The sequence below is a fragment of the Centroberyx affinis genome, unplaced genomic scaffold (assembly GCF_046629955.1).
Source record: "Centroberyx affinis isolate AG114_WGS23_722 - 3 ecotype Tasmania unplaced genomic scaffold, CSIRO-AGI_Caff_v1 ptg000879l_1, whole genome shotgun sequence".
Taxonomy (NCBI): domain Eukaryota; kingdom Metazoa; phylum Chordata; class Actinopteri; order Beryciformes; family Berycidae; genus Centroberyx; species Centroberyx affinis.
Window position 1 is genome coordinate 398,878 of NW_027279470.1, and position 26,123 is coordinate 425,000.

At 40.9% G+C, this 26,123-nt stretch overlaps 1 protein-coding gene across 5 annotated transcripts; it reads right to left on the minus strand.

Annotated features, from left to right (window-relative positions):
- Nucleotides 1–708: 708 nt before the first annotated feature.
- Nucleotides 709–25,644, minus strand: nrcama (neuronal cell adhesion molecule a). Of its 5 annotated transcripts, XM_071521255.1 has the most exons (26): nucleotides 25,596–25,641; nucleotides 24,697–24,714; nucleotides 24,178–24,283; nucleotides 23,186–23,379; nucleotides 22,444–22,566; nucleotides 21,393–21,577; nucleotides 19,815–19,909; nucleotides 18,772–18,956; nucleotides 18,278–18,409; nucleotides 17,621–17,764; nucleotides 17,291–17,402; nucleotides 16,827–16,993; nucleotides 15,964–16,111; nucleotides 15,296–15,420; nucleotides 14,759–14,788; nucleotides 13,773–13,874; nucleotides 12,955–13,152; nucleotides 12,421–12,491; nucleotides 11,019–11,244; nucleotides 10,310–10,425; nucleotides 9,899–10,109; nucleotides 7,885–8,007; nucleotides 7,293–7,469; nucleotides 3,228–3,359; nucleotides 2,932–3,010; nucleotides 709–943 (listed from the first exon to the last, which is right to left on the minus strand). In XM_071521255.1, the coding sequence occupies exons 1-26, from the start codon at nucleotides 25,624–25,626 to the stop codon at nucleotides 709–711; spliced, it is 3,465 nt and encodes a 1,154-aa protein (XP_071377356.1). In that variant the 5' UTR covers nucleotides 25,627–25,641. The 5 variants fall into 5 exon arrangements, with proteins under 5 accessions (XP_071377356.1, XP_071377355.1, XP_071377358.1 ...); XM_071521254.1 differs by lacking the exons at nucleotides 14,759–14,788; nucleotides 24,697–24,714 and adding an exon at nucleotides 21,084–21,144 and having other exon boundaries at nucleotides 19,815–19,922; nucleotides 21,407–21,577; nucleotides 25,596–25,644; XM_071521257.1 differs by lacking the exons at nucleotides 24,178–24,283; nucleotides 24,697–24,714; nucleotides 25,596–25,641 and adding an exon at nucleotides 6,708–6,719 and having other exon boundaries at nucleotides 23,186–23,336.
- Between the last annotated feature and the right edge of the window lie 479 nt (nucleotides 25,645–26,123).

Here is a 26,123-nt window from a genome sequence, read left to right on the forward strand (position 1 = left end):
CACGAGTTGCAACTCTGAGTGTGGTAAAATGCTTAGTAGAATCATGATTTACTCCATGCAGATGTTGATGAACGAGTGGCGGTGTGTAATTCGATGTATATTTGCCTGCCTGAGGGTCATGTGTTATGATAAAATATATATTTGGATATATCACGTTTAGTATATATGCTTGCAAAGGAGATCAAATGGCACTAATGCACACACACATGGCCACTCCTGCTCTGTGCGGAGCAGTCCGAGTGGTAAACCTCCTTCTGGTACATTCCTCCTGCTTTTCCATATTGCTTTCCCTTCTCCTCTCTTTCTCTCTTTACATCCCTCGTTCCGCCTCTTCTTTAAATGGTCATGGGGGACGTCATGTCGGTCTTCGTCACGTTGAGTTGAGCGTTTGTGTGTGTGTGTGTATGTGTGTGTGATGATCAGAGGAGGTCACAGTGTGACGGGGCAAGAGGGCAAGAGGGGTCAGGGCAGCGGGTGTGGAGATGAGGGCGTGTCAGCAGTCTTGGTGACAGGTGGCCATGGTGATGGACGCTACGGTTACAGCCGCCATGGCGATGGCCACGGGAGTGACAGCCACCATGGTAAAACGGGGGTCCATGGTGACTGTCACCACAGCAACTGTCGCCACAGAGACGGTCCCCACAGTTACATTTGCCAGGGTGACAACAGTGACCATAGCAACGGTTGCCTCGCAGGCCTCCCCCTTCGTTAGACAAAGGAGTTCATGGCGTTGACGGGCGACGGCGCCTCAGAGCTCTCGTTGCCTTCGTGCGTGTCTTTCTCTTTCTTGCCGCTGTACTGGCCGATGAAGGAGCCATCCTCGTTGAACTGTCCGTCCCCGCCCTCCCCGTAGTCCACCAGGCTGTCATCGCTCTCGTCGCGCCGCACCGTCCCGTTGGACGGCGTCCGGCTGCCCTTCAGCGGCTTGTGGTCCTCCGTGTCACTGTGGTGGGGAGGAGAGGGAGAGGTTATTGAGAAGGGGAAATAGTTTGTCCAATTTCTTCAGCAGTGGTCAGAAACCCTGGTGGCCACACAGAGGGCAGGCTCTTATTCAAGCATTAGCATTAAAAATAAAAGTAATCTGGCTTTTCCACTGCACAAGTGTACCATGACACATACTGGCACAGTATAGTATGTTTTCCCATTGTGTGTTTTTTAATGTTTTTCCATTTTTAAAGGGTGATGACATGGATTTCATATTGATACTGGTTATACACAAGCATGGACATAACTGCTCAATATTCCTGTGTAAAACCACAGATACTACTGATACTGTACCATAACCATAGTAGGACCGGTATTTGGCATTGTATTTGTGCAATGGAGCAGATCAGCTAAATCTATGATATGGTGTGTTAGTGCTTGGGAGGTTTAAGCCCAGATGCTCCAAAGATCCAGGGTTGGTGACCGCTGCTAAAGAGGATTTTTCAAACGCGTGCTGCTCAGTCCCTTGCCATACTCTACCCGCATTATAATGCAATTTCTGAAATGAGGTCAGACAATATGCTTTCAATTTACATGCATTCATCAAAAATGCACAAGGTGTTTTCAGTCTCATTTTGAAGCCTGTTGTGCTCCAAAGTAAAACGATATAAATCCAGTAACACCTACTGTTTACCTTTGACTTGTTTGTCCCTTTGGTCTAATAAATTTCCATACTATTCCATACTATGCAAGCTCTGGTATCAGGATACAGTAATACATTTCAACTGAATATTCAAGCTCATTGCATTTACATATTCAAAAGAAAAAAAAAAGGCAAAATGAAGGAAGCCACAGTCTATTGCAGGTAGAAGCAGTCAATTTTAGTGTTAATGTAGTAATTGTTGTTAAGGCGTTGACGTGATGATGTTACATCAATGACTATGATGGATCAGTTGATGTGCTTTTTCAACAGTGCCTCTTTTGCCTTAGTTTCACTTGAGGAGATATAGTACACACAAACCTATAGCTGGGATGTTTTATAGGTTGTGTGGAATTGCATGCTGGTCTAGCACATCCCTTCTTACCTTTCCATGGACCTAAATCCCACAAAAAACAAAGATAAAAATGGAAGGACACATGAAAAGCAATTGATGAGCCACACTGAGCTTCTACTCTTTTGTACGCTTTTCCTAGGCAGGCAGCCTTTGAAAAGATAACAATGGCACAATTAACACACAGATATAGCATGTAATATTGTGTGATACAGAAACATAAATAAAGCAGCAAAAATAAGGATATGTATAGCTTTGGCACAGACAATGATTTCACAATTTCACAAGAGAAAGCATGCATATGGAAACAATGATATTCCATTTAATACAGTATAAAAACAGACATCTTCATGTAATTTCAACTCATATCAAGTCAGAAAATCCTCAGGAACATTCCTGACAAAAGTGAAAAGTAAAATCATCTCACCCCAATGGCAGATGTTTTCACTTGTTTTGAGAATCATTCAATTTTGTGACTTAACACGAGATGAAATTGCTTGTTAAAATGGAAATATTTTGCATTGTAGAAAGCCTTTGTTGATTAGACGATCAGTTTGCTGGTGAGTTGGTCATTATAAGGGTCAACACAGAGTAGTGGATTTGGTCTTGCCTCTAGAGAGAGTTTGGTAATGGAGCCAGGTGGGGAGAGAGTCTCTGCAGCCTGGTAAAATGTTCTACGTACAAACAGGCGAATCAGGACACAAGGAGTGGTAGAAAGAAGAGCCTTAAACACTGTGGTTTTATCTCCATTTAGTGCTGACAACTTAAATTTTTTCAAATACTACATTTGTGAAGATCTATCATCACATATGTTTTTTTCATTGCACGCTACACACCTTTAAAAAGAAGATTAGGATCTTTTTTTTTTTTCTTATATGTTCCTCAAATTTCAAAGTTCATGGTTAGAGACTGTGCTACAGTTTTCTGTCTAAAGAATGTAGCTTTTCTCTCTCACCTGTATTCTCCAAATGTCCCATCATCCTCCTTCATGGGCTGGATCTCTGGGTCTTGGTGAGCATCTTCTTTCTCTTTCACTGTAAATGATGGATAACTGTCACTGTACTGTGTTTTGCATGGAGACATGACTGTGTTCAATGCTGTATGGGACAAAATGTCTTCAAAGTAAGGACTATCTTGTCTGATCACAGTATGCACATGTAAGGTATTGGTGCAGAAACTGCGGCCACTGGCCATTTCTATTTAATACTGTATGTGTCTCTGTGTGTGTGTGTGTGTGTGTGTGTGTGTCACCTGGGTATTTTCCACCCTTGTTCCTCTTGATGAAGCACACTATGAGAAGGACCAGGATGAGGAGAGCGATGGCACACATCAGGCCAATAAACCAACCCTGGGTGGCGATGTCGACCTGCCGGCTGGCTACAGCTGGAGAGAGAGAGAGAGAGAGAGAGAGAGAGAAAGAGAGAGAGAGAGAGAGAAAGAGAGAGAGAGAAAGAGAGAGAAGTATGTCAGTCAAAATCTAATTTCAAGCTGCTAAAACGGTGGAATCCTTCATTTTCTTCATGCTGAGTAACACTGAGGGTGAAAACTAAAGAAACTGTGAAGTTAAAGACAACAACATTTGAACAACATTTAAAACATGGGTTAACATGCAATGGATCCCTGAGCACTGTAAAATATAAAAAAGTAAGTAAGTAAATAAAAATCACTACTGTAAATGAATGGAACTCTTAGTAATGACTTTTTATGTGACATGCATCAGACCAACTGATGGCAACTGGACCACATGCTTGTACACTAACTAGATTACATTCACATCTGAATGTTGTAGTTCTGATAATGGGAGAGCAGTATGGAGGATGGGAAGACGATGCAGGCAAAAAAAACAAACAAACAAGAAAACTACAAGGACCATCTATCCTGAGGCATGCCGCCTCACCTGGCACCGCAACCACCACCTCATCTGTGCTGTGGACCGTCGAGTCAGCCTGGTCTCTAGCTACCACACGAACCCTATAGGACGTCCCCGGCTTTAACCCCTTTATCATATACGAGTGTGTACCGTTTACCAACTCCTTTTTCCAGTCCTCTTTACCTAGAAATGGGGTTGTGGATGGAGATGAATGAGATACGGGGGAAAGTAAGTTTTGGGAAAAAATATTATTTGGTTGATGATATTGAACAGTGGTTTTGTTGGTTGCAATGGTGAATATTTGGAGTGTTATATACACTTATATAGGTCATAATAAACTAATTTAATTACTGATCAAATCATTTCAATGATGCTGATTGTTATTTAGCAATAAAAGTAGTAGTGAAATAATACAATACACCAGTAGAACAATGATAGATACAGGAAATAAAGCATGCATTGATGTTTTGAGGTGACTGTCTGCAAATACAAAATAAAGCCTTACTGTTTTCTACAATATATTCCACAAATACATTCTTATGGTGTCCATAGTATTCCCAACTGATCACTGCACCGTCCTCCGATACAGAAGTGTTAACCGTGCCAAATGCCGGGCCTACGGGACGTACTGAGCACACAAGAGAGAACACATGAAGGGTTTTATTCCAAAACTCTACGTACTAAAAATGTCATCTGAATTTCATGACTTAAGAGTTCACAAATACAGATTGATCCTATCTTCAGAAAAGCCGGTGGATATCTCAGTATAAAAACTCTTCAGGCTACAGCTGGTGAGCAACAATATGCCAGTAGACAAAGTGTAAGAAGTAAAGATAATAAGGAAAAAACATAAATTACTAGAAATAAATGTCTTCACAACAGTATCACAACAGTAGATTTCTAAACATCTACTACAACAACTATCAGGGGAATTAATCATCATCTCTTTATAAAAAATAACCCCATCTGTTCCTCCATTGAAGATCTGTCATTTGCAATTTTGGTTTGATAATTGATACATATGATCAGGGCAGCAAGCAGGTGTTTAACCCCCCAAATTGATGTTAAGACACAACATTTCCCCTGTTTTCAACAGAGCTTCAAAGTTTCATAGTTTCATAACACAAGGACATTTAGTACAGTGTCAGAACCTGCCACCACAGAGAAAAAGCAGGTGAGTTACATAGTTACTGAAAAAATGTCCATCTTAATAAGCTCTTTAATCTAAAATATTAGTCTTCTTAAAACAAGTGAAAAAAACTGCCAGTTGGATGAGAGCAATATATTTGTATCCAATGGAAATCAATATGTTCAGAATGTATCAGAATTTGTTTGAAACAAGTGGCAATATCTTGAAATAAGGCTGACCACTTAATTACAGTCAAGATAAGGTCACCTGATTAAAGCCAATTCCTGAGACGCACCGGAAGCATCTGATATTATTTCACCTCATTGACCGATTTTTTTTCTTTTGTTTTCAGAAAACTAAAATTTTAAGACTTCTGCTTGCACTAGATTAAAAGACTTGCTGAGATGGACATTTTTTTGGCAGTGCAGAGGTCCTGTGTAGAGAGTTGGGGAGGTAGTGGGGGACACAGGGAGTGCTTATACCCTTGTGAAACGGGGGACGCGGAGACTGAGTGATGGGGGAGGTTGGGTGAGGGGGCTCTGTGGGGCCTGAAAGAACACGAAGAAGAGTGAGACAACACACATACACACCACAACAAACAACAACATAGAGTACACTACAGAGCCACTGTTTTATAGAGAAAGTTGCTACCAGCATGCTGAGTTAAAACACAACGCCTCTCAGTCCTGCGCCATAGTGCACTTTAGCTGAGATTCAGAGTTGAGTTAAGCACCTGCACAGTGCAAACACAAAAAGCTCTTCCTTGCTTTCTCCTGTCTTATCTGAAGAACTAATGCACATGGCTTAAAGTCACAATGAAACTGTATTTTGAGAGCATCCTGCTTCCTTATTGTGATGTATTTCCTGTTGAAACAAGATATCGGGCGGGACAATGGGAGATCAGTTAGGGAGAGAACAGTTTTAGGGAGGGACAGTTTTATTTGATCGGAGGGGCGGGATTGTTCAATAATCTGTGATGGTTTTATTGGTTGGAATTTTTATTTACCCCTCCAGGTATATGATGACATCACCACTAAAGGTTTTCTGTTTTTGATATAATAATACAAGAAAATATTTGTTTTTTGTCATTTTTAGGCATACATTGTCAAATAGGTGCATGGTATGATAGTTTGAATGAGCTAAATCTTTCATTTCAGTGTGACTTTAGCCAGCTCTGAATCGCAGCGCTGTGGCGTGTGCAATATTTGGTTCCAGCCAAATTCTAGCTTACTCAAATACACTAGCCATCAGTTTATAGCATCAACAGGTATATCAGATGTGTTAGTACTGGACTGGAACCAAAGCATGCAAAAGGATAAAAGCATCATGCGTCAGGCTTTTTGTAAACATGTTCATTTGAAGAGGGCGAATACAAGAGGTAAAGACTGAAAGCATGAAATGCACAACTAATTTCAGTGCGCAAATGTCGTACATTGTAGGTGGAATCCAGTGTGAAGCCATTGACCTATACTGTACAGCAGGTGAAGCCTATTCCTTCAGAATAGGACACAAGCAAGATTGCTTGCAGATGCCATGGAAGTATGTCGCATAAAGCCAATTTGTTCACATTGGGAGCTTTCAGACATGATAACCTGGTAATGGTCAAGGACATGCAGAGATAAAACTAAAGACTATATCTTTTAAGGGGGGCTCTGTCTGGTGGCTAGCGGCTAATATCTGATGATATGCATAACATGCAGGTACTGTACTTCCAGTGGCAAACTTGGGTTACCTTTGCCCGTCTCTACAGTGGGCTGAATACGAGCTTCAGAGAGAGAAGAAGAGAAAGAGATAGAGAGGTATAAGAGGTTGAGTGAGGAATGCATTCGGACCTCATGGTTGTACTTTTCGGCTTGGTTGCAAACTAACGTTCCTCCTTTCAACCTAGACGACATTACCATTCACTGGAATATTTCACATCTGTTGTCAGGGCGCTGTGACTCTGACCCGTGCAATATAATGTTAGTGATACAGGAATTTAACCATATTCTGTTGCACTTGTAATTCGCTCTGAATAAAGGGTAAATTATACTTCTGCGTCAAATTGCTGCCATAGCTGTGGTGGTGCGAGCATTTATGGTTTACATTCTTTTGATCTTTGATCTTTGATCTGCTCCATTGTCTTCACTATCAGTGGACATCAAACGGATACAAGTAGGAGGAAATAAGAAGAGGGCCAATCACAGCTCTTGTGGTCTTGAGTCGCCCTGCGCGTACTTACATTTTTGGAGCTACGCCATAGGTTCGACGCAGAACCAGAAATTACCCTTAAGAGTGTCAACTAAATGCCTAAAATGTAAATGTACACAGAACTCACTTGTGTCCATGATTGTGAAGGCCTCCTCAGTGATGGTGGGGCCAGAGCCCTTGATTGTCTGAGCATTGAAGTAAAACTTGTAGAGCGTGCTGGACTTGAGGTTGGCCAGGGTGAAGGAGGTCTCGTTGGCTGGGAAGGTCTTGACCTCGACGGGTCCCAGCTCATTGGTGTTGTTGACTGCAGAGAAAGGGAGAATGAGAGAAAGGAGAAAGGATGGAAAAAGACAAAGGAGGTAAAAAAATTAGTGAAATGAGAGAAATAAAGGAATTAGGAGAGAAGGGAAAGGGAGAGGTTGAAGTTTGAAGTTAGTAAACAGTGTTTTTCCAATGCACAAGTACCATTCTACACCTATACTGCACCTGTAGTGAGTATGGTATGGTATCGACATCCTTTGGTGTTGGAATATTGAGCCATTGAGGCCCATAATGATGACTTGCCAGCAATTTTTGAAGTGGGTCAATACCAAACACATTTAGATATGCTACCAAGCTTCTAGTGTATGTGTACAAAACCACTAGGGATAAAGCACAGTGCACACTAATGCTGTTGAAAGCTAATAATAGGCAGAGTGTCAGGCCATTGGTAAGTCTACCTGGTTGGTATTTGAGTGTGTAGCTGGTGAGGCGTCCGTTGTTGTTGAGCGGCGGGCCCCATTCCAGAGTAAGAGAGTCCATGTTAGGGTTGATGACGTTCAGGAAGGAAGGAGGGCCTGGGACTGGAAACAAACAGACCAATCAGAAGCACAATCACAATCTGGACATCACATACAGGACCATTTATATCACTGTACATATATACGTTCAAAATTGTATCACTACATGCATTCAGGTTGTGTGGAATACATGCATGAATAAATTCTCAGCTTTGTGGAGCATGGACATGATTCATGATTGAATCAAATCCTGTTCATCTCTAAGTAACAGAAACTAGTTACCCAGATTTTCCATTTCAAAATGCCATACTTATTCCAGATTTTAATTTCTTGGCTGGTTTTGAGCATTTTGCTCATGCTAGGCCATAATACTCTATGGATGCAAATTATTCCTCATGGCAACAAATATCACAATATGTGAGATAACAGACCGTCTGCAACTACATTAACTCCTGTTGTGTTCGTTTCATGTTAATTAATTCTGTGTTCCCGGTCCAAAATGACCGCCCCATTATAGCTGATTATAAATCCATAATAATTATCACCTAATGTTGTGTTAGATCTTTTTATCAACGTAAGTTCTTGTGAACATTACAAGTTTTGAACTTCAATTTGCTATTTATGGCCTGTAGGCCTCACTGACCTGAGCTCATTCAACTCGTTTTTGAGTAAAAAAACATAATGTATGGATTATTTTGACTATAACAAATACTCAGATGAAACATATTGTGCTATTTATGACAGACTACTTTGTGTCAAAGTTTAACAAGGACATTTGTTTTGAAACCATTTCAAATTTTTAAATAGTGGCACAAAATAACATCTGTTGTGTTCCTGGTCAAAACTGACGGGTATGATTTTATTAGTAAAGAAAGGACATACACATGAAAACTTTACCATATTACAAAATTAATGTTAAGACCTCTCCTCTCAGGTGGGGATGAAGACCAGGACAAATTCCCATTCTTTGACTGGAATGTAACAACAACCTCAGCAGGGCCCTCTTCCTCATCACTGGATTGTTCCACATCGGTTGTCTCTTGATCTGGATCATATTCTGTGTTGTCTTCAACTTCTGACACTTCCTCCTCTAATGCATCTTCACTGTCAGTTTCCTGGCCTCTCTCCTCCTCACCAGTGTCATGATCAAAGATAAGATCAAGAGCCTCACATACAGTGTATTGTTTGGTCATTGTGTTGCCACAGAATGAATTGTGAGCAAGGCGTAAAAAAGGTTTATATACCAGAGCTGCGAGAAAAGTTTCATATATTATTGAAACAATGTTGCGATTGTGAGAATGCCAACAGGTGTGGTTCCCGTTGGGGAAAGACTCTATTGGGGAAAGGTTCCCGTGGGGGTTGCCATGGAAGCCAAGAAGGGGAGTGAGGTTTGTGTGTGTGTGTGTGTGTGTGTGTGTGTGTATGTGCTCAAACACACATACATGTGGGGGTCTGGGAGAGGAAGTGTGTCCATCTGATGAATGGTCATGTGCCTGAACTCAATTTTATACACTAATTGTAGTCTCACCCATTCATTTCTAATGACCGGCCATTATTGACCGGGAAAACCACAGGTGTACAAAAGTTAAATAAAACACCCAAAATTTAATGAATTTTTTTTTTTTTTTTTTTTTATGAATGAGTTTTGTGTGTTCAGATGCCCTGTGTGGACAAAGTCATGGAACCTTATGACAATCAGATTAAATTAACTACATTTTTCAGAGAGAAAACTTGTAAATCGGTCCAATTCGACCGGAACACAACAGGAGGGTTAAGTGTGTCATATGTATATTGGGACTCAACAACAATATTTTTCACACTTTTCCTTTTTTGAGCAACACCCAAACTTTTCAAGATGTGGAAATGATCAAACGCTTTTCCCACATGTATGACCTTCCACATGACCCTTCAGACCTGCATAAGAACCCTCTGGGCCCAATTCAACCACACACACCTCCCTCGGGGGTCTCGAAGCTCTTGCCGGGACTGGGGGGCCCTTCTCCCTTGCTGTTCAGGACCCTGATGAACAGGTTGTAGAGGCTGTAAGGCTGCAGGCCCGGCAGTCGTCCCTCGCTGCGGTTCCCACTGAACGTCAAAACCTCTGGCTCCTGCTGCTCAGCCTCCGCCTCCGCTTCATGCAGGCCGCGCTCCCGCCGGTAGTAAACCTGGAGGAAACACACTAAGAGTTATTGTGTGCCATTGTTCTACTCTTTCTTCACACAGAAATGTACACATATGTACATGAACAAGCATTGTTGTTTACAAATGATGTTTACAAACACTTGCATGCATACAGGATGTGCTGCTACACACTAAACACTAAACAAGGACATATAGTTACTGTAGCCATGGTAACAGACAGTACCTTGTATCCCTGCAGTTTTCCCCTGACTGTAGAGGAGGGTACAGGCTCCCAGTGCACCTCTGCCAGGGTGCTGTTATGAACCATGACCTGCAAACTCTCAGGGGCAGACAAGGGCACTGAGAGAGAGAGAGGGAGCGAGAGAGAGAGAGAGAGAGAGAGAGAGAGAGAGAGAGAGAGAGAGAGAGAGAGAGAGAGAGAGAGAGAGAGAAAAAATGTCAATCAAGGTCTAGTTTCAAGCTACTAAAGAAACAGTGAAGTTAAAATGAATGGAATCAGATAGAAAGATGAGGAATTTATTCTGACCTTCAAGCTCTATGTGGGGAATTCAAATTGATCGCTTTATCTGCTGTACAGTTTTCATAACAAAGCCCCAAATAAAGGCTCACAAGATATAAATGGAATGGATTGAACGGGGAAAAGTGAACAATCCATGGCCAGCTTGTCCATCATCCCATTAAGAGACGCAAAGCTGCCAAGACATGTTGAGTCTGAGTCTGAATCAAGCCCTAACTAAATAACTACTTCATCAACTTTTAAATTCACCGGTTTTTCATTGTCTGTGCTTTTAAGACCAAGGATGACAAGGTAAATAAATCTTTTACTTTATGTGTTGAGAATGTTTAGATGCATGAACGTTTTTAGCGTGTTTTAAAGACTGTCCAACGAACCAAAATAAAATTAGACAAGCAAATCCAAATGGCCCACTCACAGTCTTCTCCGGAGTATCCCAGTACCACTTCAGGCTCCGGGCCGCTGCCATAATCGTTCACAGCTTGAACTTTGACCTCGTACGGCACGTAGGTGGGCGTTCCAGACACCACAAACTGGGTGACGTTGGACACGGTCTCCGAGGACCAATCCTGATCCACGTCCTTCTGCCTCCACTGGACCTTGTACTGCAGACCCGGCCCGTTGGACTGAAATCCAGTCAGCGGCTGTACAGGCAGAGATTTTTTTTACTTTAGTCAGTTGTGGATCGGCACCCTTTGGTTTATAACTGGTCCTGTTTGTATGGAAGTGTGAACAAAATCTAATGCAAAACACATGCCAGTATCAGTATCAGTGTAGCATAGTACATTTATGCAGAGGAAAAAAAATGTTTTGGACTATTCTGACTGCTATTCTGAAAATACAGCAAGATTATTATGGTTGTATAGACAGAAAAGGACTTTTGATTAAGTGGATGTTTTGGCAGCATCAAAAGGACTAAATTCTGCCAACCAGATTTTAAATGTTTCAGTTCACAGCAAATAATATCTTAAAACTAGGCAGATCATGTGACTTGATACAAGAAAATTCTTAAAACAAGTTGATTCGTATTAAACAAATGAAATTATCCTTCCCTATTGGCAGTTTTTTCACGTATTTTTGAGAAAAATTTAATTTTAATACTCAAACCTAGATTTGACTTGTTAAGATCGATATTTCTTGCTGCGTTCACTGCTGTGCAAAGTAAGGTTGTGCAAACAGACTAGGACGTTTGATTGAGTGGATGTTTTGGCAGCTTCAAAAGGGCTGGAGTCAGCCCACTGGACTGGAAACCTGTCAGTTCCTGTAAGCGATGCAGAGAGGCTGTCTGCTCAGCCAGTTAAACTATTATGACTTGCTGGGGGTGAACTAGAGATGTGTCAGCTCGTATGCGGGGGGGAAAGTGGGGTTGTGTTCAGAAAAGAGAAACATTTTGACTTTTGTTACATAGGGTACGAATTGCAGTGGAAGAAATGTAAGTGAAAATGTAAGAAACACAATGGAGAATTTGGCAAAATGAGGAATACTTACTGTACTATAATTCACTAGAAATTATCCCAATAAAAGAATGTATAAACATGCTTATTCTAATCATGTGCTTCCCTTTCATCACTATTACACTGTAGTGTGTAGATAGTTAGAAAATTCAATATTAAATAAGCAGCCAAAATCTTCCCATACGAGACAAAATCTTATCAAATGGGTGTCTGTGGTCTAATCGGCATAATTGGGGGTTCGTGACCTGAAAATGTTTGGAGAACCCCTGACGTATGCCGCACTTACATTAAAATACCACAGGAATTAGACTCAGCCCACAGCATTTTACCCAATAATCTCTGATCTAACAACCAAAGAAAGCTTACCGCCCAGGTGATGATCAGGTTGCTGTGTTCCGTTCCAACTCCCTGAACATCTGATGGATTTTCATCAGGAGCTGGGCAAACCAGAGAAATTAAAGAATCAATCATCACTGCAATAACATCTGCATCTATCTATCTATCTATCTATCTATCTATCTATCTATCTATCTATCTATCTATCTATCTATCTATCTATCTATCTATCATGCAGTATATCCATATCCACATCTGATACAATTATGTTTCTGCATAGATATTACATTTTGAAACATCACCCACTCTGACGCACAGTACCTGCACCCGTAGGTCCTGTACACTATTATTATTATTATTATATAACAATGGGAAACAACCTTGAAGAAAAATTTCTGACCAAAACATCACTGCAGAACCTTCACATTCAGAGGTTACTGACTATACTAAAAATATTGTGTTTTTTCTTTGTACTTTACCATTTTATTCCCATTTCTAATGTTCATTTTTCATGTTTTGACTTTGACTTTTTTATTGGATGGTGATGGTGATGGTGTCCATTACCTGCAGGAGTGGTCCTGTACTGGCGTGAGGACTGGCTGGGCCGGCTGTAGCCCACGTGGTTGTGGGCCAGCACTCTGAAGGAGTAGTAGACGAACGGAGAGAGGCTGAGGTGTGCCGTGGTGCTGGCGCCTTCAACCTCCGTCAGGTTGAACCAGACCCCCGGCTGGTGGAGCAGGTCCTCGTATTGAATCAGGAACTCTGGGGAAAACCACAGGAAAGAAGATTCAAGGTTCAAGATTCAAAATTCAGTATTGCTACATCAACAGAATTGATTAGAATTTGCCTAATTGAAGCTCAAGTTAAAAAGTAAAATTGTGTTTTGGAACTGTTATGTCAAAATTTGTTTTGACAATTTGTTGTCAGCAACCGTACACAGAAAAATAAAGGTGCCAAAAATGGTTCTGATGGTGAACTGATGCCATAGAGGAACCATTTCTTGAGAAATGGTTCGTTTAAAGGCCAAGGTTCTTTAAAGAGACACCTGCATTGTGTTTTTGTTTGTCTGGTATAGCCTCATTTGCAATTGCACAATATATACTATGGAGGGGCTTGGTTATCTTCCACATTTATGCTATCACCCACCATCCAATACCAAGACTTAAGAACCTTTATCCCAAAGAAAAGGTTAAAAGGTTCTTTGTGGAACCAGCAATGATTCTTCTATGGCATCACTCTGAAGAACCATTTTTGTTTTTCCAGTTCGCACCTTTATTTTTCTGTATGTAGTAATGTCAAGTTTGGCAGCTGATAGATCTACTGTATATACATTTTGAAGGAATGGCTGTCAAATAGATGGTACAACAGTAAACTTTACATACTCTGTGTGGGACTGTTGTGTTCGTCTCCAGGGATCCAGGTGAGCTGGACGCTCCTCTCTCTCTGGTCTGTCAGCTCCAGGTCGGTCGGGGGGTCCGGTTCCTCTGCAAACACAGTGAGATGCTTAGGACCTCCGAATGTGGAAATTCTGTTCTCTGCTGTCAATTACATCTACAGCTGACTATCATTGGAATTTTTGATACTGATACTGGTTGATGATACTTGAAATTCAAGACCAATTCTGGAACTTTTTTCCAATACCTTTCTTTGTTGAGTGAAAACACGTTTCACAGAGCATAACTTTTGTAGACAGGATCTGACAGTACTAAATGGATTTCTGTCATAAAAATGCCCATACTGTAAGGTAGTTAAAAACCTGAGATCCCATTGTAAGAATCAAACAATATGGAGCATAATGACACCTTCTGATGCCTTAAAATTGATATCAATAAAACAACTATGTAGTTGTTTTGATACCCAGCCTTAGCTATATCCACACACAACCTCTCCACAGACAAACTGGAGAGGTTGGTATGCAAGCCTTTTGCCAAATCTGAGGGCAGTTTGATATGACAATGAAAGAAATTGAGTTCACAATGCTATGTATCCATTTTGGGAAGAAAAAAAATAAATAATAAAAATCAGTACCTGATGTTTATCCTAGAGGAGCCAGTTTGTAAAACTGTTATCATTTTGTCAAGCAAATATGTAAGTTGCCTACTATCCATCAAAAAGCACAATAAGCACAATTTTGTAAGAGGAGCTGTCGTATTTTTCAAATGGTGTATATTTCACATTTAAACAAAACTCTTCAAACTGTAAAATAGACAAAATATATCAAAGAAAACTGAATTAATGAACTGAAAGACACACTAGGCAATATCAGAAAAATACATCTAAAATAAATATTAAAATGGAACGGAAGCTGATGGCTGGGTGAAGATGGCGGATGCTACATGATGCTATGCTGAGGCCAATGTTTGTTTACCGTAGACCATAGCCGGAGTAGGAGTAGCCTCTGAGACAGCGAGAAGCAAGAGTAAAGTACAAGAAGAAGTTAGATGTTAGTGACAGAGACATTTTAGAGACAGAAGAAAAGCAGGAAAATTACAGTGGTCATGTAATGCTAAATGCTAAATTAGAATTGAGACCAACTGTTGCTAGTAAAATAAGATTTAAAGTGAAAATACTATCAGGGTTTCAAAATACTGAGAGGAAGAACAGGATTTTTAAACTGACAGCACTGAATGAGAACAAAACTCATCAGCAGAATAGATGAGAAAGGGACTAATTTGGTCATTTGGTCTTGTTTTGAGTCTTAAATTCCTATTTTTCTCAAAACCAGTGAAAATTATTGCCAATAGAGTGAGATAATTTACCTTGTTTCACTATAGTTCAATTAAATTTCTTTAAACAAGTGACAATATCTTCACTTTAAAGGTTTTCCACACTCACAGTCTCTAACCTGTGGCATCCTGCTGAGTGCAAAAACCCCCTTTAATGTGAATTCAGGATCTGAACGTACCCACGACAGTGAGCATGGCGCTGGCTGAGTCCTGGTCCAGTGTGGTGTTCATGATGCAGGTGTAGGTTCCCTCGTCTTCACCCGTCACGTCTTTGATGGTCAGACTGTCTGTGTCCACCACAAACCTGACGACAGAGGAGAGAACCGCACTTCACCGAGAGGGATGGAGGAAACTACTAAAACTAGTATCATATCATTAAGTATCTACTACTACTACTACTAGTAGTACTACTACTACTACAGCTGCTACTACTACTACTATTACTACTACTACTACTACTACAACACTAATGCTAACATATCATAATACTGAGACTAGTTGTCATCTCCAAATATAATTTTGGTGAGCCATATTCTCCTGTTTTTCTTGTAATCAGTGTAAGAATTAAGTTTTGCTTAATCTGCATCACTGAATCAGATTTTTTAATGTAGCAGTGGACTGATAATATTAATTTGATTTTTGTGTCTTTTATGGTAAAATATTTTATAGAAACCCCTTGTTTTGTCATCTCACCCACACAAACTTGTATTTTCTCTCATTTTTCCGATGTTATATCATTGTGTTTCGTCACTGTGTTTTGTGTAAATAACAAATACTCTGAACTAAACTCAGCCAAACTCTGAATAACAACATGAGTCCGGTCCAAAGGCCTTTCGCAGTACCGCACCTCTCGTCGTCAGGCAGCTCTCCGTTGTCTTTCAGCCAGGTCATGGTGGGAATGAGGGACGGGTCGTGTTTGACTTTACACTCAAACACAGCGTTCCTGTTCCTCTGCACCACCTTGTACTCAGGCTGCTTCAGGATGCGGGTGGGCTCTGGAACGCAGAGACAGGAGAAAATGAGAGAGAGATGATATTACAGTAATAGCTGAAAATTATAGTGACACTTTAATTAAATTGTACAGCTAGAGATGGCAGCATGGCCTAGTGATTAGAGAGGCCTAAAATATAATCTGTTATGATAGTGTATGAGCCACTAGAAGATCTTATAACAGGCTAACAGTGTGTTATTTCCGCTCATGAGGCAAATTAGAAACTGACCCATCAAGGCTGTATTTTAGTCACATTAATACAGGTCACCATGAACTATGATGTGTTTAATAAGAACAGTTTTACGTCACTATGAATAAGCTCAAAGTTTATCATAGATAGAGTATATGTTTTAAGTAAAAAGTTATTTCATCATTATCTATGGTATGTCTGTATGCTACTGTAGGTGGCGATGGGAATTGCTTCACTACTGATACTGTGTCTGATACTTCAAATTTACTTAACTTAAGATTCAATAACTTCACATACTTCAGATTCAATACCAGTTCTGAAAAGATACTTTTTGGATACTTGTACATTTGCATACTGTATGATTTCTAAACAGAAATAGATGAACATCCATTGATTTCCCCAGTAAAAAAAAATCTATAAAGACAAAAAACAAGAAACGGTATTACTGGACCAACAGGTATCATTTTTCGATACCCGGCTCTGACCTCATCCTTTCTACCCAGGAAGTGTCTGTCTCTCCATATCTGACCTTTAACCTCCAGATAGACATGGTTCTCCTTGATCCCCAGGTTGTTGGTGGCAATGCAGGTGTATTTTCCGCTGTTTAGCGGCTGGGCCACATTGATCTCCAATGTACCGTTGTTATGGATCACATACGGGTCTCCGTCCTGTATGCTGGTCTGACTGTCTTTGAACCTGCATGGAAACAGGTAAGTTGGATTTGTTGAAGGAAGAATCAATATGTTATCATGCATTTAATGGTCCAAAAATGAGGAAGGGGCATGGTACTAAAACTGCCGAGGATAGGGATTTGATTTTCACTGGCGCCACTATATCAATGTGCATAGAAAATAACCAAGTTATGGAACAAATGTAATTACAGTATGGAAAGCATGGTATGATATGAAATTATTCTCTGACTGACTACATGCTTTTCACAACATAAAACTCTGATACAGAGAAAACAGATTCAAAGACTGATCTCGATCTCACCATGTAATAACTGGTATTGGTGAGCCGAAGGAAGCACAGTCCAGTAAGGCAGGGCGGTTACTGATGACCTGGTACACGTTGTTGGATGGAGTGAGCACCCGCGGGGGCTCGGCTGTGGAAAAGAAGCACAGTATTATTTAAAATCAGGACAGGATACTCCCCAATATCGGCCACAGTGGCTCATACGTCCAAAATTCCCCAACAACTTTCACTATTTTTTCCTGCCAAATAGATCATTAGAATAGAAAGGACCTTCAAATGATGCTTACTTATACGTGAAATCTGATAAGCTGCTTAAATGGATGTTTTGCAACCTTAACTTCAACGCACCGAGAATGCTGACGAAAGCGTTAGCCATCAGGTAGCCAAACTCATTGGAGGCGTTACACTGGTAGACGCCGCTGGATCCTGTCTGCACGCTGCTGAAAATCACAGTGTCCTGCTCCACCACCCGGCTGGGGTCCTGGGGCGCATCTGTCAAGGGATCACAGGCAAAATATATGGTCCAGATTACACACAAACCATCTGTACATGTATGTGTTTTTTCTCTGGTGTAGCATGGTGCTGCAGCAATGAAAAAAACCCCAAAACACTAGTAAGGTTTTTCCACTGCATCAGAAGTGTTCTTTTCTGTGTACTAACTCTACTTATACTTATGTTACGGTATCAGAAACGATACAGTATAATAAAGTTTATAATAAAGTTTATTTGTATAGCACTTATCAAAAACAGAGTTACAAAGTGCTTCACATGAAAAGAAAATAGCAGCAAATAAGCAGCAGAATAAAACAAAGCCTGACATGAATTTAAATGAAAGTGCAATGAAAAATAAAACAATAAGGGAATAAAACTGAATAATAGTATATATGTAGATTCGGTGTGTAGAAACCAAAACATACGTATATAAGATATTATATAGTTCAGTGCGAAGAGCATGACAAAAACCCATAACCAGGCTGAGGGAAAGCAGAGTCTCGTTTTACTCACTCTCTATGGGGACTCCATTGACGGACCAGCTAATTATTGGTTTGGGTTCTCCGCTGACCCGGCAGATCAGGACGCCGGTCTCATTGGGGGCGAGGATCAGGTTCCTGGGGGCGCTGATCCAGAATGGAGCCGCTACGGAGGATGGACAGGGACAAAGAAATCAAGATAATGGAGGGAAGACGGCAAATAACAGGCATTAAAAAATGTCTACCTAGCATTTCTTTATCATACATGATCTATTTGAGGGACACAGACATGTTTGCTACATCTATTTTCAGGTCATTGTATTAAGTTACTCTGAATAAAAGTGCCAGCTAAATTCTTAAACTGCAAAATCAACATATTAATGATCGATTCTGATGTAAAGATCCTTGAAATTATATATAAAAAAAATACACAATCTGCCATCATTGCGACAGACGCCAAATATGTTAAAATAGAGTAAAATAATCACGGATGAGTGAAACAAGACGTCAGGTGAGTGAACCACAGACCTTTGACAGTGACCTTGATGATGTGGTGCGCGCTGCCCAGGCTGTTCTTGGCCGTACAGCGGTAATCCCCGGCATCTGCCTCCGTCACATCAACGATCTTCAGTGTCTTCTGGAAGTTGTGGAGGGACATCCTGCCGCTCGGCATTTCTCCACTCTCCTTCAGCCAGGAGATCTCTGGAGTGGGCCTGGCATGGGAACAGGCGACAGAATTTAAAGTGGGTGTATGTGTGTGTGTGTGTGTGTGATATTTATGCATTTTGTTGTTTTTTTTTCTTGTCATTTTTGATGTCATTCGATTGAAGTCTTTGTCATCTATCTTTATTTTATTTTTACCACAGTTCGGTCGCCACAATGCTCTGGTCTTCAAAAACCAAATTCAGGTCAGTCACTATATCTGGGTGCTATCAAACTTAATCAGTGTGGCAAAAATCCTTTTCTACAAATGAAGTCTGTTCTTTATTGAGCAGTATCTAATAATTATATAAGAAAGTATAAGTTGTATTACTGTGAAATTTTAACTTTAATTTAGCCATAAATATTTCAACTTGGCTGCAATTTTTCACTACTAACTACTGTAATCCTCTTCTTATATGCAAATTAATTTTGATAATGCCATATCATTACTTCAGCAATTAGTTTGCATGAACTGCTGTGACACAGTGATGTGCGGTGATATATATCTAGCTAATTACTCTTACATTTTTGGCTCTTACACTCTGGCATTTTCTGAACGCAGATTGTTGTATAAATAGCACTTCTATGTATGTAATATCCTATAATCTCTGCTTGTCTCGGTTAAGTTGCTAACGTCAACTACAAAAAAAAAAACATTACTGTATTTTGTATAAAAGAGATTAAGGTATCAACTAGGAACCCAGAAAGATAAAATCACATTGAACCGCTAAATAATTAGGTCTGTAAGTCATCATCAGAAATTGCAGCATAGGTTTTATCACTTTTTTCCTCTCCTTGTCCGTGTTTTTAATATTTGTACGTGTGAATAAACTGATCTACATGCTGACAGGAGTTAGCTGGTTACTTACAGGCCCTCGGCGATGCACTCCAGCTCCAGAGTCTCCCCTCTCAGAACCATCTTGGTGCTGCTGGAGCCCAGAGGCGCCATGAAACCGGGCCGGCGCTCTCCCGCCGGGCTGTCTGAACACACGGGGGACACAAGGCCAAATCAGAGCCAGACCACAACACTCGATTCAGGGGGCTTTTAGAGGAGAAACCTACAGTGGCACGCCCTGTGGGACCTACGTAGTATTTAAGTCGGGAGAGAAGCTAGCTAGATCAGAGCTCCATTCACATTGACATGAGGGACAGAGGTAGAGAAACATCTCTCTAATCTTTCTAGTGAATAGTCCTGAATGAAGAGCATAAAAAACACCTGGATGTGTATAAGGGATTTGTCACAGTGGACACAATGGATAGAAAATGAGTGAATATGACGATGCAACACAATGTGATAGCAAATTCCCTGTTTTACCCCATCATATATGAACAGTATCTGAGAGAGCAAGAGTGATCTCCCTGAGAGGGGTAGCCGTCGGTCTGTTGCTATGACAACACAGGGTTCTTTGCTGAGAACCCCCCCCCCTTTCCCCTTCCAAAAGTTCCTCTTGGAAGGTTCTAGCATTCCGTCACCGATTTCACCTCAGCTATTTTTTAACCGAAAAGGTCAAGGGAGTCTGAGCCAAGTGGAAACAGATAATGAAGTGGGAGTGGGATTGGGAGGCAGAAATTGGCTGTGTGGAGTGCAGCTTGTGTAAAAATAAAGATCCTTCAATGATTTTTTTTTTTTTTTTTTTAAGGGTCAGAGTGACAGAATAAAAAAAAAGAGCATGGGAGGATCTAGAAAGATGGATGAAGAGCGATGCCTTTATGTCGGAGTGAAGCTCTGTGGCATGCTTCATGTCTGGCCATCTTGGGTAAACAGATTGATGTGTGCTAGATGGAGAAAATCATGAGATCATAGTGAATTCATACTTGTATTATGCATAATAAAGACAGCATTGGTGTTGGCTGATATTTTATGTGTTATGCATGCTTTGAGGGTTGTTATGAGTTTAAGTTATGTTATGCCATCCACCATGTACATATTTTGATGTAAGTTAGAGGCAATTAATGGATGTTGTTAATCAGATTTTGCTATGTAATGGATCATATATTATGATGTTAATATAATCACAGAGGATGGGGTTGAGGCTAAGTTAAGGGTAAGTGTGTATTTCAGGTAAGGTTAGACCAGGGGGTGAAGACGGGGCTGGGTTCACACTGAGGGGGGCTGGATGGGGATAAACCAGCAGCACTCACCACTATAGAAATCAGTGATATTGTATAAAGCAGCCACAGTCTCATTCATTGCTTCCACTGTAATATAACAGAAAATCATAAGCATGCAATCCCAGAGCTACATCAGGGAGATTCTGAGCTCAGGGAAGGGAGAAAACAAGAAAAACAACAACAAATCTGTAAAATCTGGAGATCAGAAACAAGAGTGATTGGCAAATGATAATAAGAAAAGTTTAGAATCAATTACAAAAGAGTTTCTTGAGTTTCTTCTTACAGTGATATTGATGTTTTTGGCTGGAAGAATGGCAGGTGCAAGGCCTGTTCACTCTGTCTGACTTACTGTCCAGCACGGTGACGGAGATGGGCTGCTTCTGCTGGATGGTCTGCGTGTGGGGGAAGCGGGCGTAGCAGATGTAGTCGCTCCTGGTGTCTTCTGGGAGAACGTTGGAGAAGTACAAGTCTCCGTTCAGCGCCTGGGACACTCGATCGTTCAGCGGCAGCCTCTGGAAGACTGGAGGATGAGGAGAGGAAGAGAATGAGAGAGAGAGAGAGACACATACAGTAAGAGAAAGAGTGAGAGTAAAAACAAATTAATTAAGTGGGTGAAGCATGGCACTAACAATGCCAAGGTTAGGGGTTCAGCATCCGTAAATAAAATGTGTGCACTCACGGCATTGTAATTGGATCTCCCAAATCTCGCTTGAAAAGCAGAGACTGCAATTTCAGCAGGAGCCAAAGCACAATCATTCATTTAAATTGTTTATTTGGATTACATTTATGGAAAAACTAAAAACGGTTCTGTATTTTGAAGGCCACCCGTTACACAGTGTTTTTAACGGACTCAGAAGCTCTTTCAGTGAGCGACTAGTGATGCCTCAGTGTTCTACTGAACGACTCAGAAGGTCTTTTGTTCCAGCAGCGGTCAGATTTTTTAATGAACACTCCTAGATGTGGTCTAGTTCCATAGCACCTTTCAGCTGTAAATTATGTCTCAAATGGCTTTTTATGGTGTTAACTATTTGTTGTGTACTGTGAAGTGCAATGTCTATTTTGTTTGTTGTCTGTATAAGTTGACTTGGTGGCAAATGAGTTTCCCCATTGGGGATTAATAAAGCTGTCTAATAAAAGCAGTCTGTACCCTTCACAGGGTCAGCAAATGTAGACTAACAGTCAATAATCCATATCCAAAATGTAGATACAAAGATGCAGAAGCATGGGTAAAAGGGGCCAGCATACTGTATAGGGCCTGAATGCGAGATCCTTTTGTCCTTGTACCATGTGTGTAAATATGTCACCAGTGCATTTATTGTACTTGCTGAGTGAAGTGAGCCTGATTCTGCTGCAGACAATTTAAAGTTTAAACAGTTAAACACTCACTGTTATCCATCCAGAATATGACGGGAGGGGGCAGGCCGGCGGGGGGCCGACACTGCAGCACCAGGGAGACCCCCATCTGCACCACGATGGCCTCATTTCTCTCCTTGGACCACAAGGGGGACCCTGCGAGTCACACAAACATCAAACAAAAGGTATTGTAGGCCAATCTCAACTAAATATAGATCAAATAAATTAATATATTTGTAAAACTGCTTTGATGAGGCTGAGCACGGTGCAAATTTGAAGTGTGCCAGTGGAAGCTGGGAACGCAATTCTAGGGATCAGTTCTGTTTTTTGTTGTTGTTCCATCTGTTCTTGTTGTTTTTTTATATCGGCAGTATTTGAAGGGTTAGGGATAGGGTTTTGGTTAGTGAAGTTATATTCCAAAATTTACTTTACAACATAAAAAAAGTGATTGACAACACAAAATTACAACGCTTTTGGAGGGACAGTAGGTAATGTCCAAGCCCTCGTTTGATAAAATGATTGAAATTACACTTTTACAGACTGCACCATCTACTTAACTGTATTTAAATGATGAACTTTATGTAATGGCTTTTCCCCCCAGAAAATGGATGGATAGCATTTTGAAAACTAACTCCTAACTCATTTCATAGCATAGTCCAAAGTTTAGACATTAATTCATTAATTAAAAACTCCTTGGAAAACATTGGAAGAAACATTATTTAGTAAAAAAAAAAAAAGAAACACTAATGTTAATGATAATGATGTGAGCTCTTACTGGACTGTCGGATGACAATGTTGTTGGATACGGCGGTGCCATGCTCGTTGTGAGCGGTACACTGGTACGTTCCTTCGTAGGCCTCAGCCTTTTCCCCGCTGATGTCGATGACCAGAGTCCCTGAACCGGGTTTCATCAGGACCTTGGAGTCTTTCTCCACATCAAAGTGGGTCCCGTTTCTCGTCCATGAGAAGCTAGGAACAAGAACAATAAGTATCATCTCTGTGTTTTCCAGGCTAGTTTCTTTCAAATTTGGCAAAGTAAACCAACTGAGAGCATTTCAAGCAGAAGCCAAAAGTTTTGTGACAGGAAAAAAACACACAAAAGGATAGAAATGACAAAGTATAGCCCATTTGTTCAAACCATCAAGATTCATTCTGGTCTATTCATTCAGATTCATTTGTATTTCATAGCAGGGAGTTTGACTGATCCCAACTCATTTGATTCAGAAGCTGGTAGCAAATCTACACTGTGGCTAATGCACTCTGCCAGGTGTGCAGCTAAGCGTTTCTCAAGCGATCGGTCTCCATGCCAACAGTTGCCATGGTGACTCATATTTCCACTGCTCCAGGTTAAGTTGCCCTCAGGCACAGCTCTATAATCGGCCTTAGCCACGCCAAATCGTGACTGTAAATTGATATATAGGACCATGAAACTGAATGATAGACAGTTTCTTATTTTTGGTTACTGAAATTCTCAGGAAATAAGAATTTGTAGCTTAAACCCCATCAAAGATGGTCAAAAGTTAATTGTTCACATACAGTACATATCTTTGACACATCTTTATGGACCAATACACTGATTTCACTGATTAAGACCGTCAAACAGAGAGGAGGATGTAATTAGTGAAATCAGCTGGTATAGTGTTTAGTTGGAATGGAAACCTGCAGACTCTTGGCCCTCCATGGCACCTGGCTGCCCATGCCTGATGTATAAGCATGGACGGGACAACAAATGACAACAGTGACACGGGACAACAGTGAGATTCTGACCTGGGGTGAGGCTTCCCCTTGGCCTCACAGTGGATCACGATGTTCTCCCGCGGGTCAAAGATGTAATCTTTTGGGGACTGTAGCGTTATAGTGGGGGGCTGCGGCACTGGAGAAACACAGATGGAAGGTTAATTCAGAAACACACACACACACACACACACACACACACACTCCACACATAATGTACGCATGCCAGCATAGCACACCAAAGCTTACAGGATCTTAGCAAGCAGAAGAAAAGCAAACAACATGCATTAAGCAATCAAATCCAGTCAAACTTGACAATCAACAGTGTCACTTATCTAGAGCTGACAAACTCACTGCAAACAAAGCCACGACTGTTTCACCCCGGATCTGATGATTGCCATCTTACCATTCCATGAAACGACATAAAGCAAGCAACACTCCAAAACAAGCAAGTCACTTGGTAACACGGAGGTCTAGATGACCGCATGCACATCTAACTCCAACCCACACCAAAGCGAATCAGTTTTGAGAGCGGTCTTTGAGCCAACTTACATCCTTCCAGTACTTTAGCTTTTTGTCCACCGTGACACGCCGTACCACAGTGAAGGAATATTGAGGAGAGGCTAGGTGTTAGTTTTTGCAGGGAGTCAACCACAGGTTCAGGTCAAATAGCTGCACTTTCAATTACTTTGAGCATTTGATCGAGCCTGCCTACAGTTCAGGATGGACAGGTTTTCTCATTTTTGGGGATAGATCAATTGCTGGAGTTATATCAGGCAGGTGCAATCAATGCTAGAAAAGTAGTTGAAGACATAATAGTTTGACCCAGGATGTGTAATAGGTATAGGATATAGGTAGACAGAGTTCCTCCTAAATGTGATTTAATCAATGAAAACCACCAACTCAATCCCATGCTTGTAACCATGCAATGCTGAAATGCAGGACATCCCTTCTTCCCCAGTAAACTGGTGCTTACTATCTAAAAAGAGTGTGAAATAAGGTTTATAAAGTACTTATTTCTACATAGCATTAGTGTTTGAATTACACGGGTCATGACTCTTTATTCTCAAAATGTTTCCGCTGCTAATCGAGCCACAAATATTTTTGCTGTCAATCTTGAAATTTTAGAAACCGCATTTGATTTAGAGACAGCGTCGCACCAGAGTCAGGGTGTAATTCAAACTCTGCATTGCACATTTCACTATTAACCATCCTATGCAATAGAGATGAGGTTAATCCAGCTTTAATTCAATCAATTCAAAATTAAAAATGCAATTCATTCACCAACAATAGGATACTCATTCGCTTATTTCATCATAGATTGGGTAGCAGTCTAAAAAATCCACTTTCCAGAACTGACAGAAGTGAAACTCAATCGATCCTGTAATGTGTAATCTGTAATACTATAATGTGCAGGTAATCAGAGTAGCTGTGACAGTGATAATACTTACGGTCAAGAGGCACTTCCAACGCTGAAGTCATGTGACCCACGAGTATCAACAGCACAGCTCCAAAGCCTGGCGCCCACTTCCTCTTCCTGTCCATGGTTGGCTGTGTCACGGCGAAAACCGGTCCAGATTCAGTGTAAGTTTCCCCAGCACTCCACAATCAGGATGGTCAGATCAACCTGAAGAAGTTTGGATCCACGCTGCCCAGTCAGCTGTTGAGAAGGTCCAAGAAAGAAAGAAAAAAGAAAGAAAGAAAGAAAGAATGATGAAGAGGAGAAAGAGACATATATATAGGTTATTATATGGGCCACTCAACAGACTGTTAGGGTGCAATTACACCTACAGTTTGTTTTCTTTGGTCCGAACCAGAGTGGAAAAGTTGACTTTGTTGCATTTTTGTAGGTTCATGTTGCTCAACTACAGGCAAACCAGGACTTGTAAATAGAAGTCACATGGACTCACAATTAGCTAGTTTAGTGGACAGAGTTTTGGTAACCTTTGGTCATCCTGCAAGGTTAGAGAGTTTGGCAG

Excerpts from the sequence above, each read along its gene's own strand:
- nrcama (XM_071521254.1), bottom strand. The coding sequence starts at position 25,626 with ATGACTTCAGCGTTGGAAGTGCCTCTTGACC. Across the intron at positions 21,145-21,406 it reads CTCCGTCACCGTGCTGGACA|TGGAAGCAATGAATGAGACT; the intron begins GTAAGTCAGACA and ends GTTATATTACAG. Across the intron at positions 7,470-7,884 it reads CACACTCAAATACCAACCAG|TCAACAACACCAATGAGCTG; the intron begins GTAGACTTACCA and ends CTTTCTCTGCAG.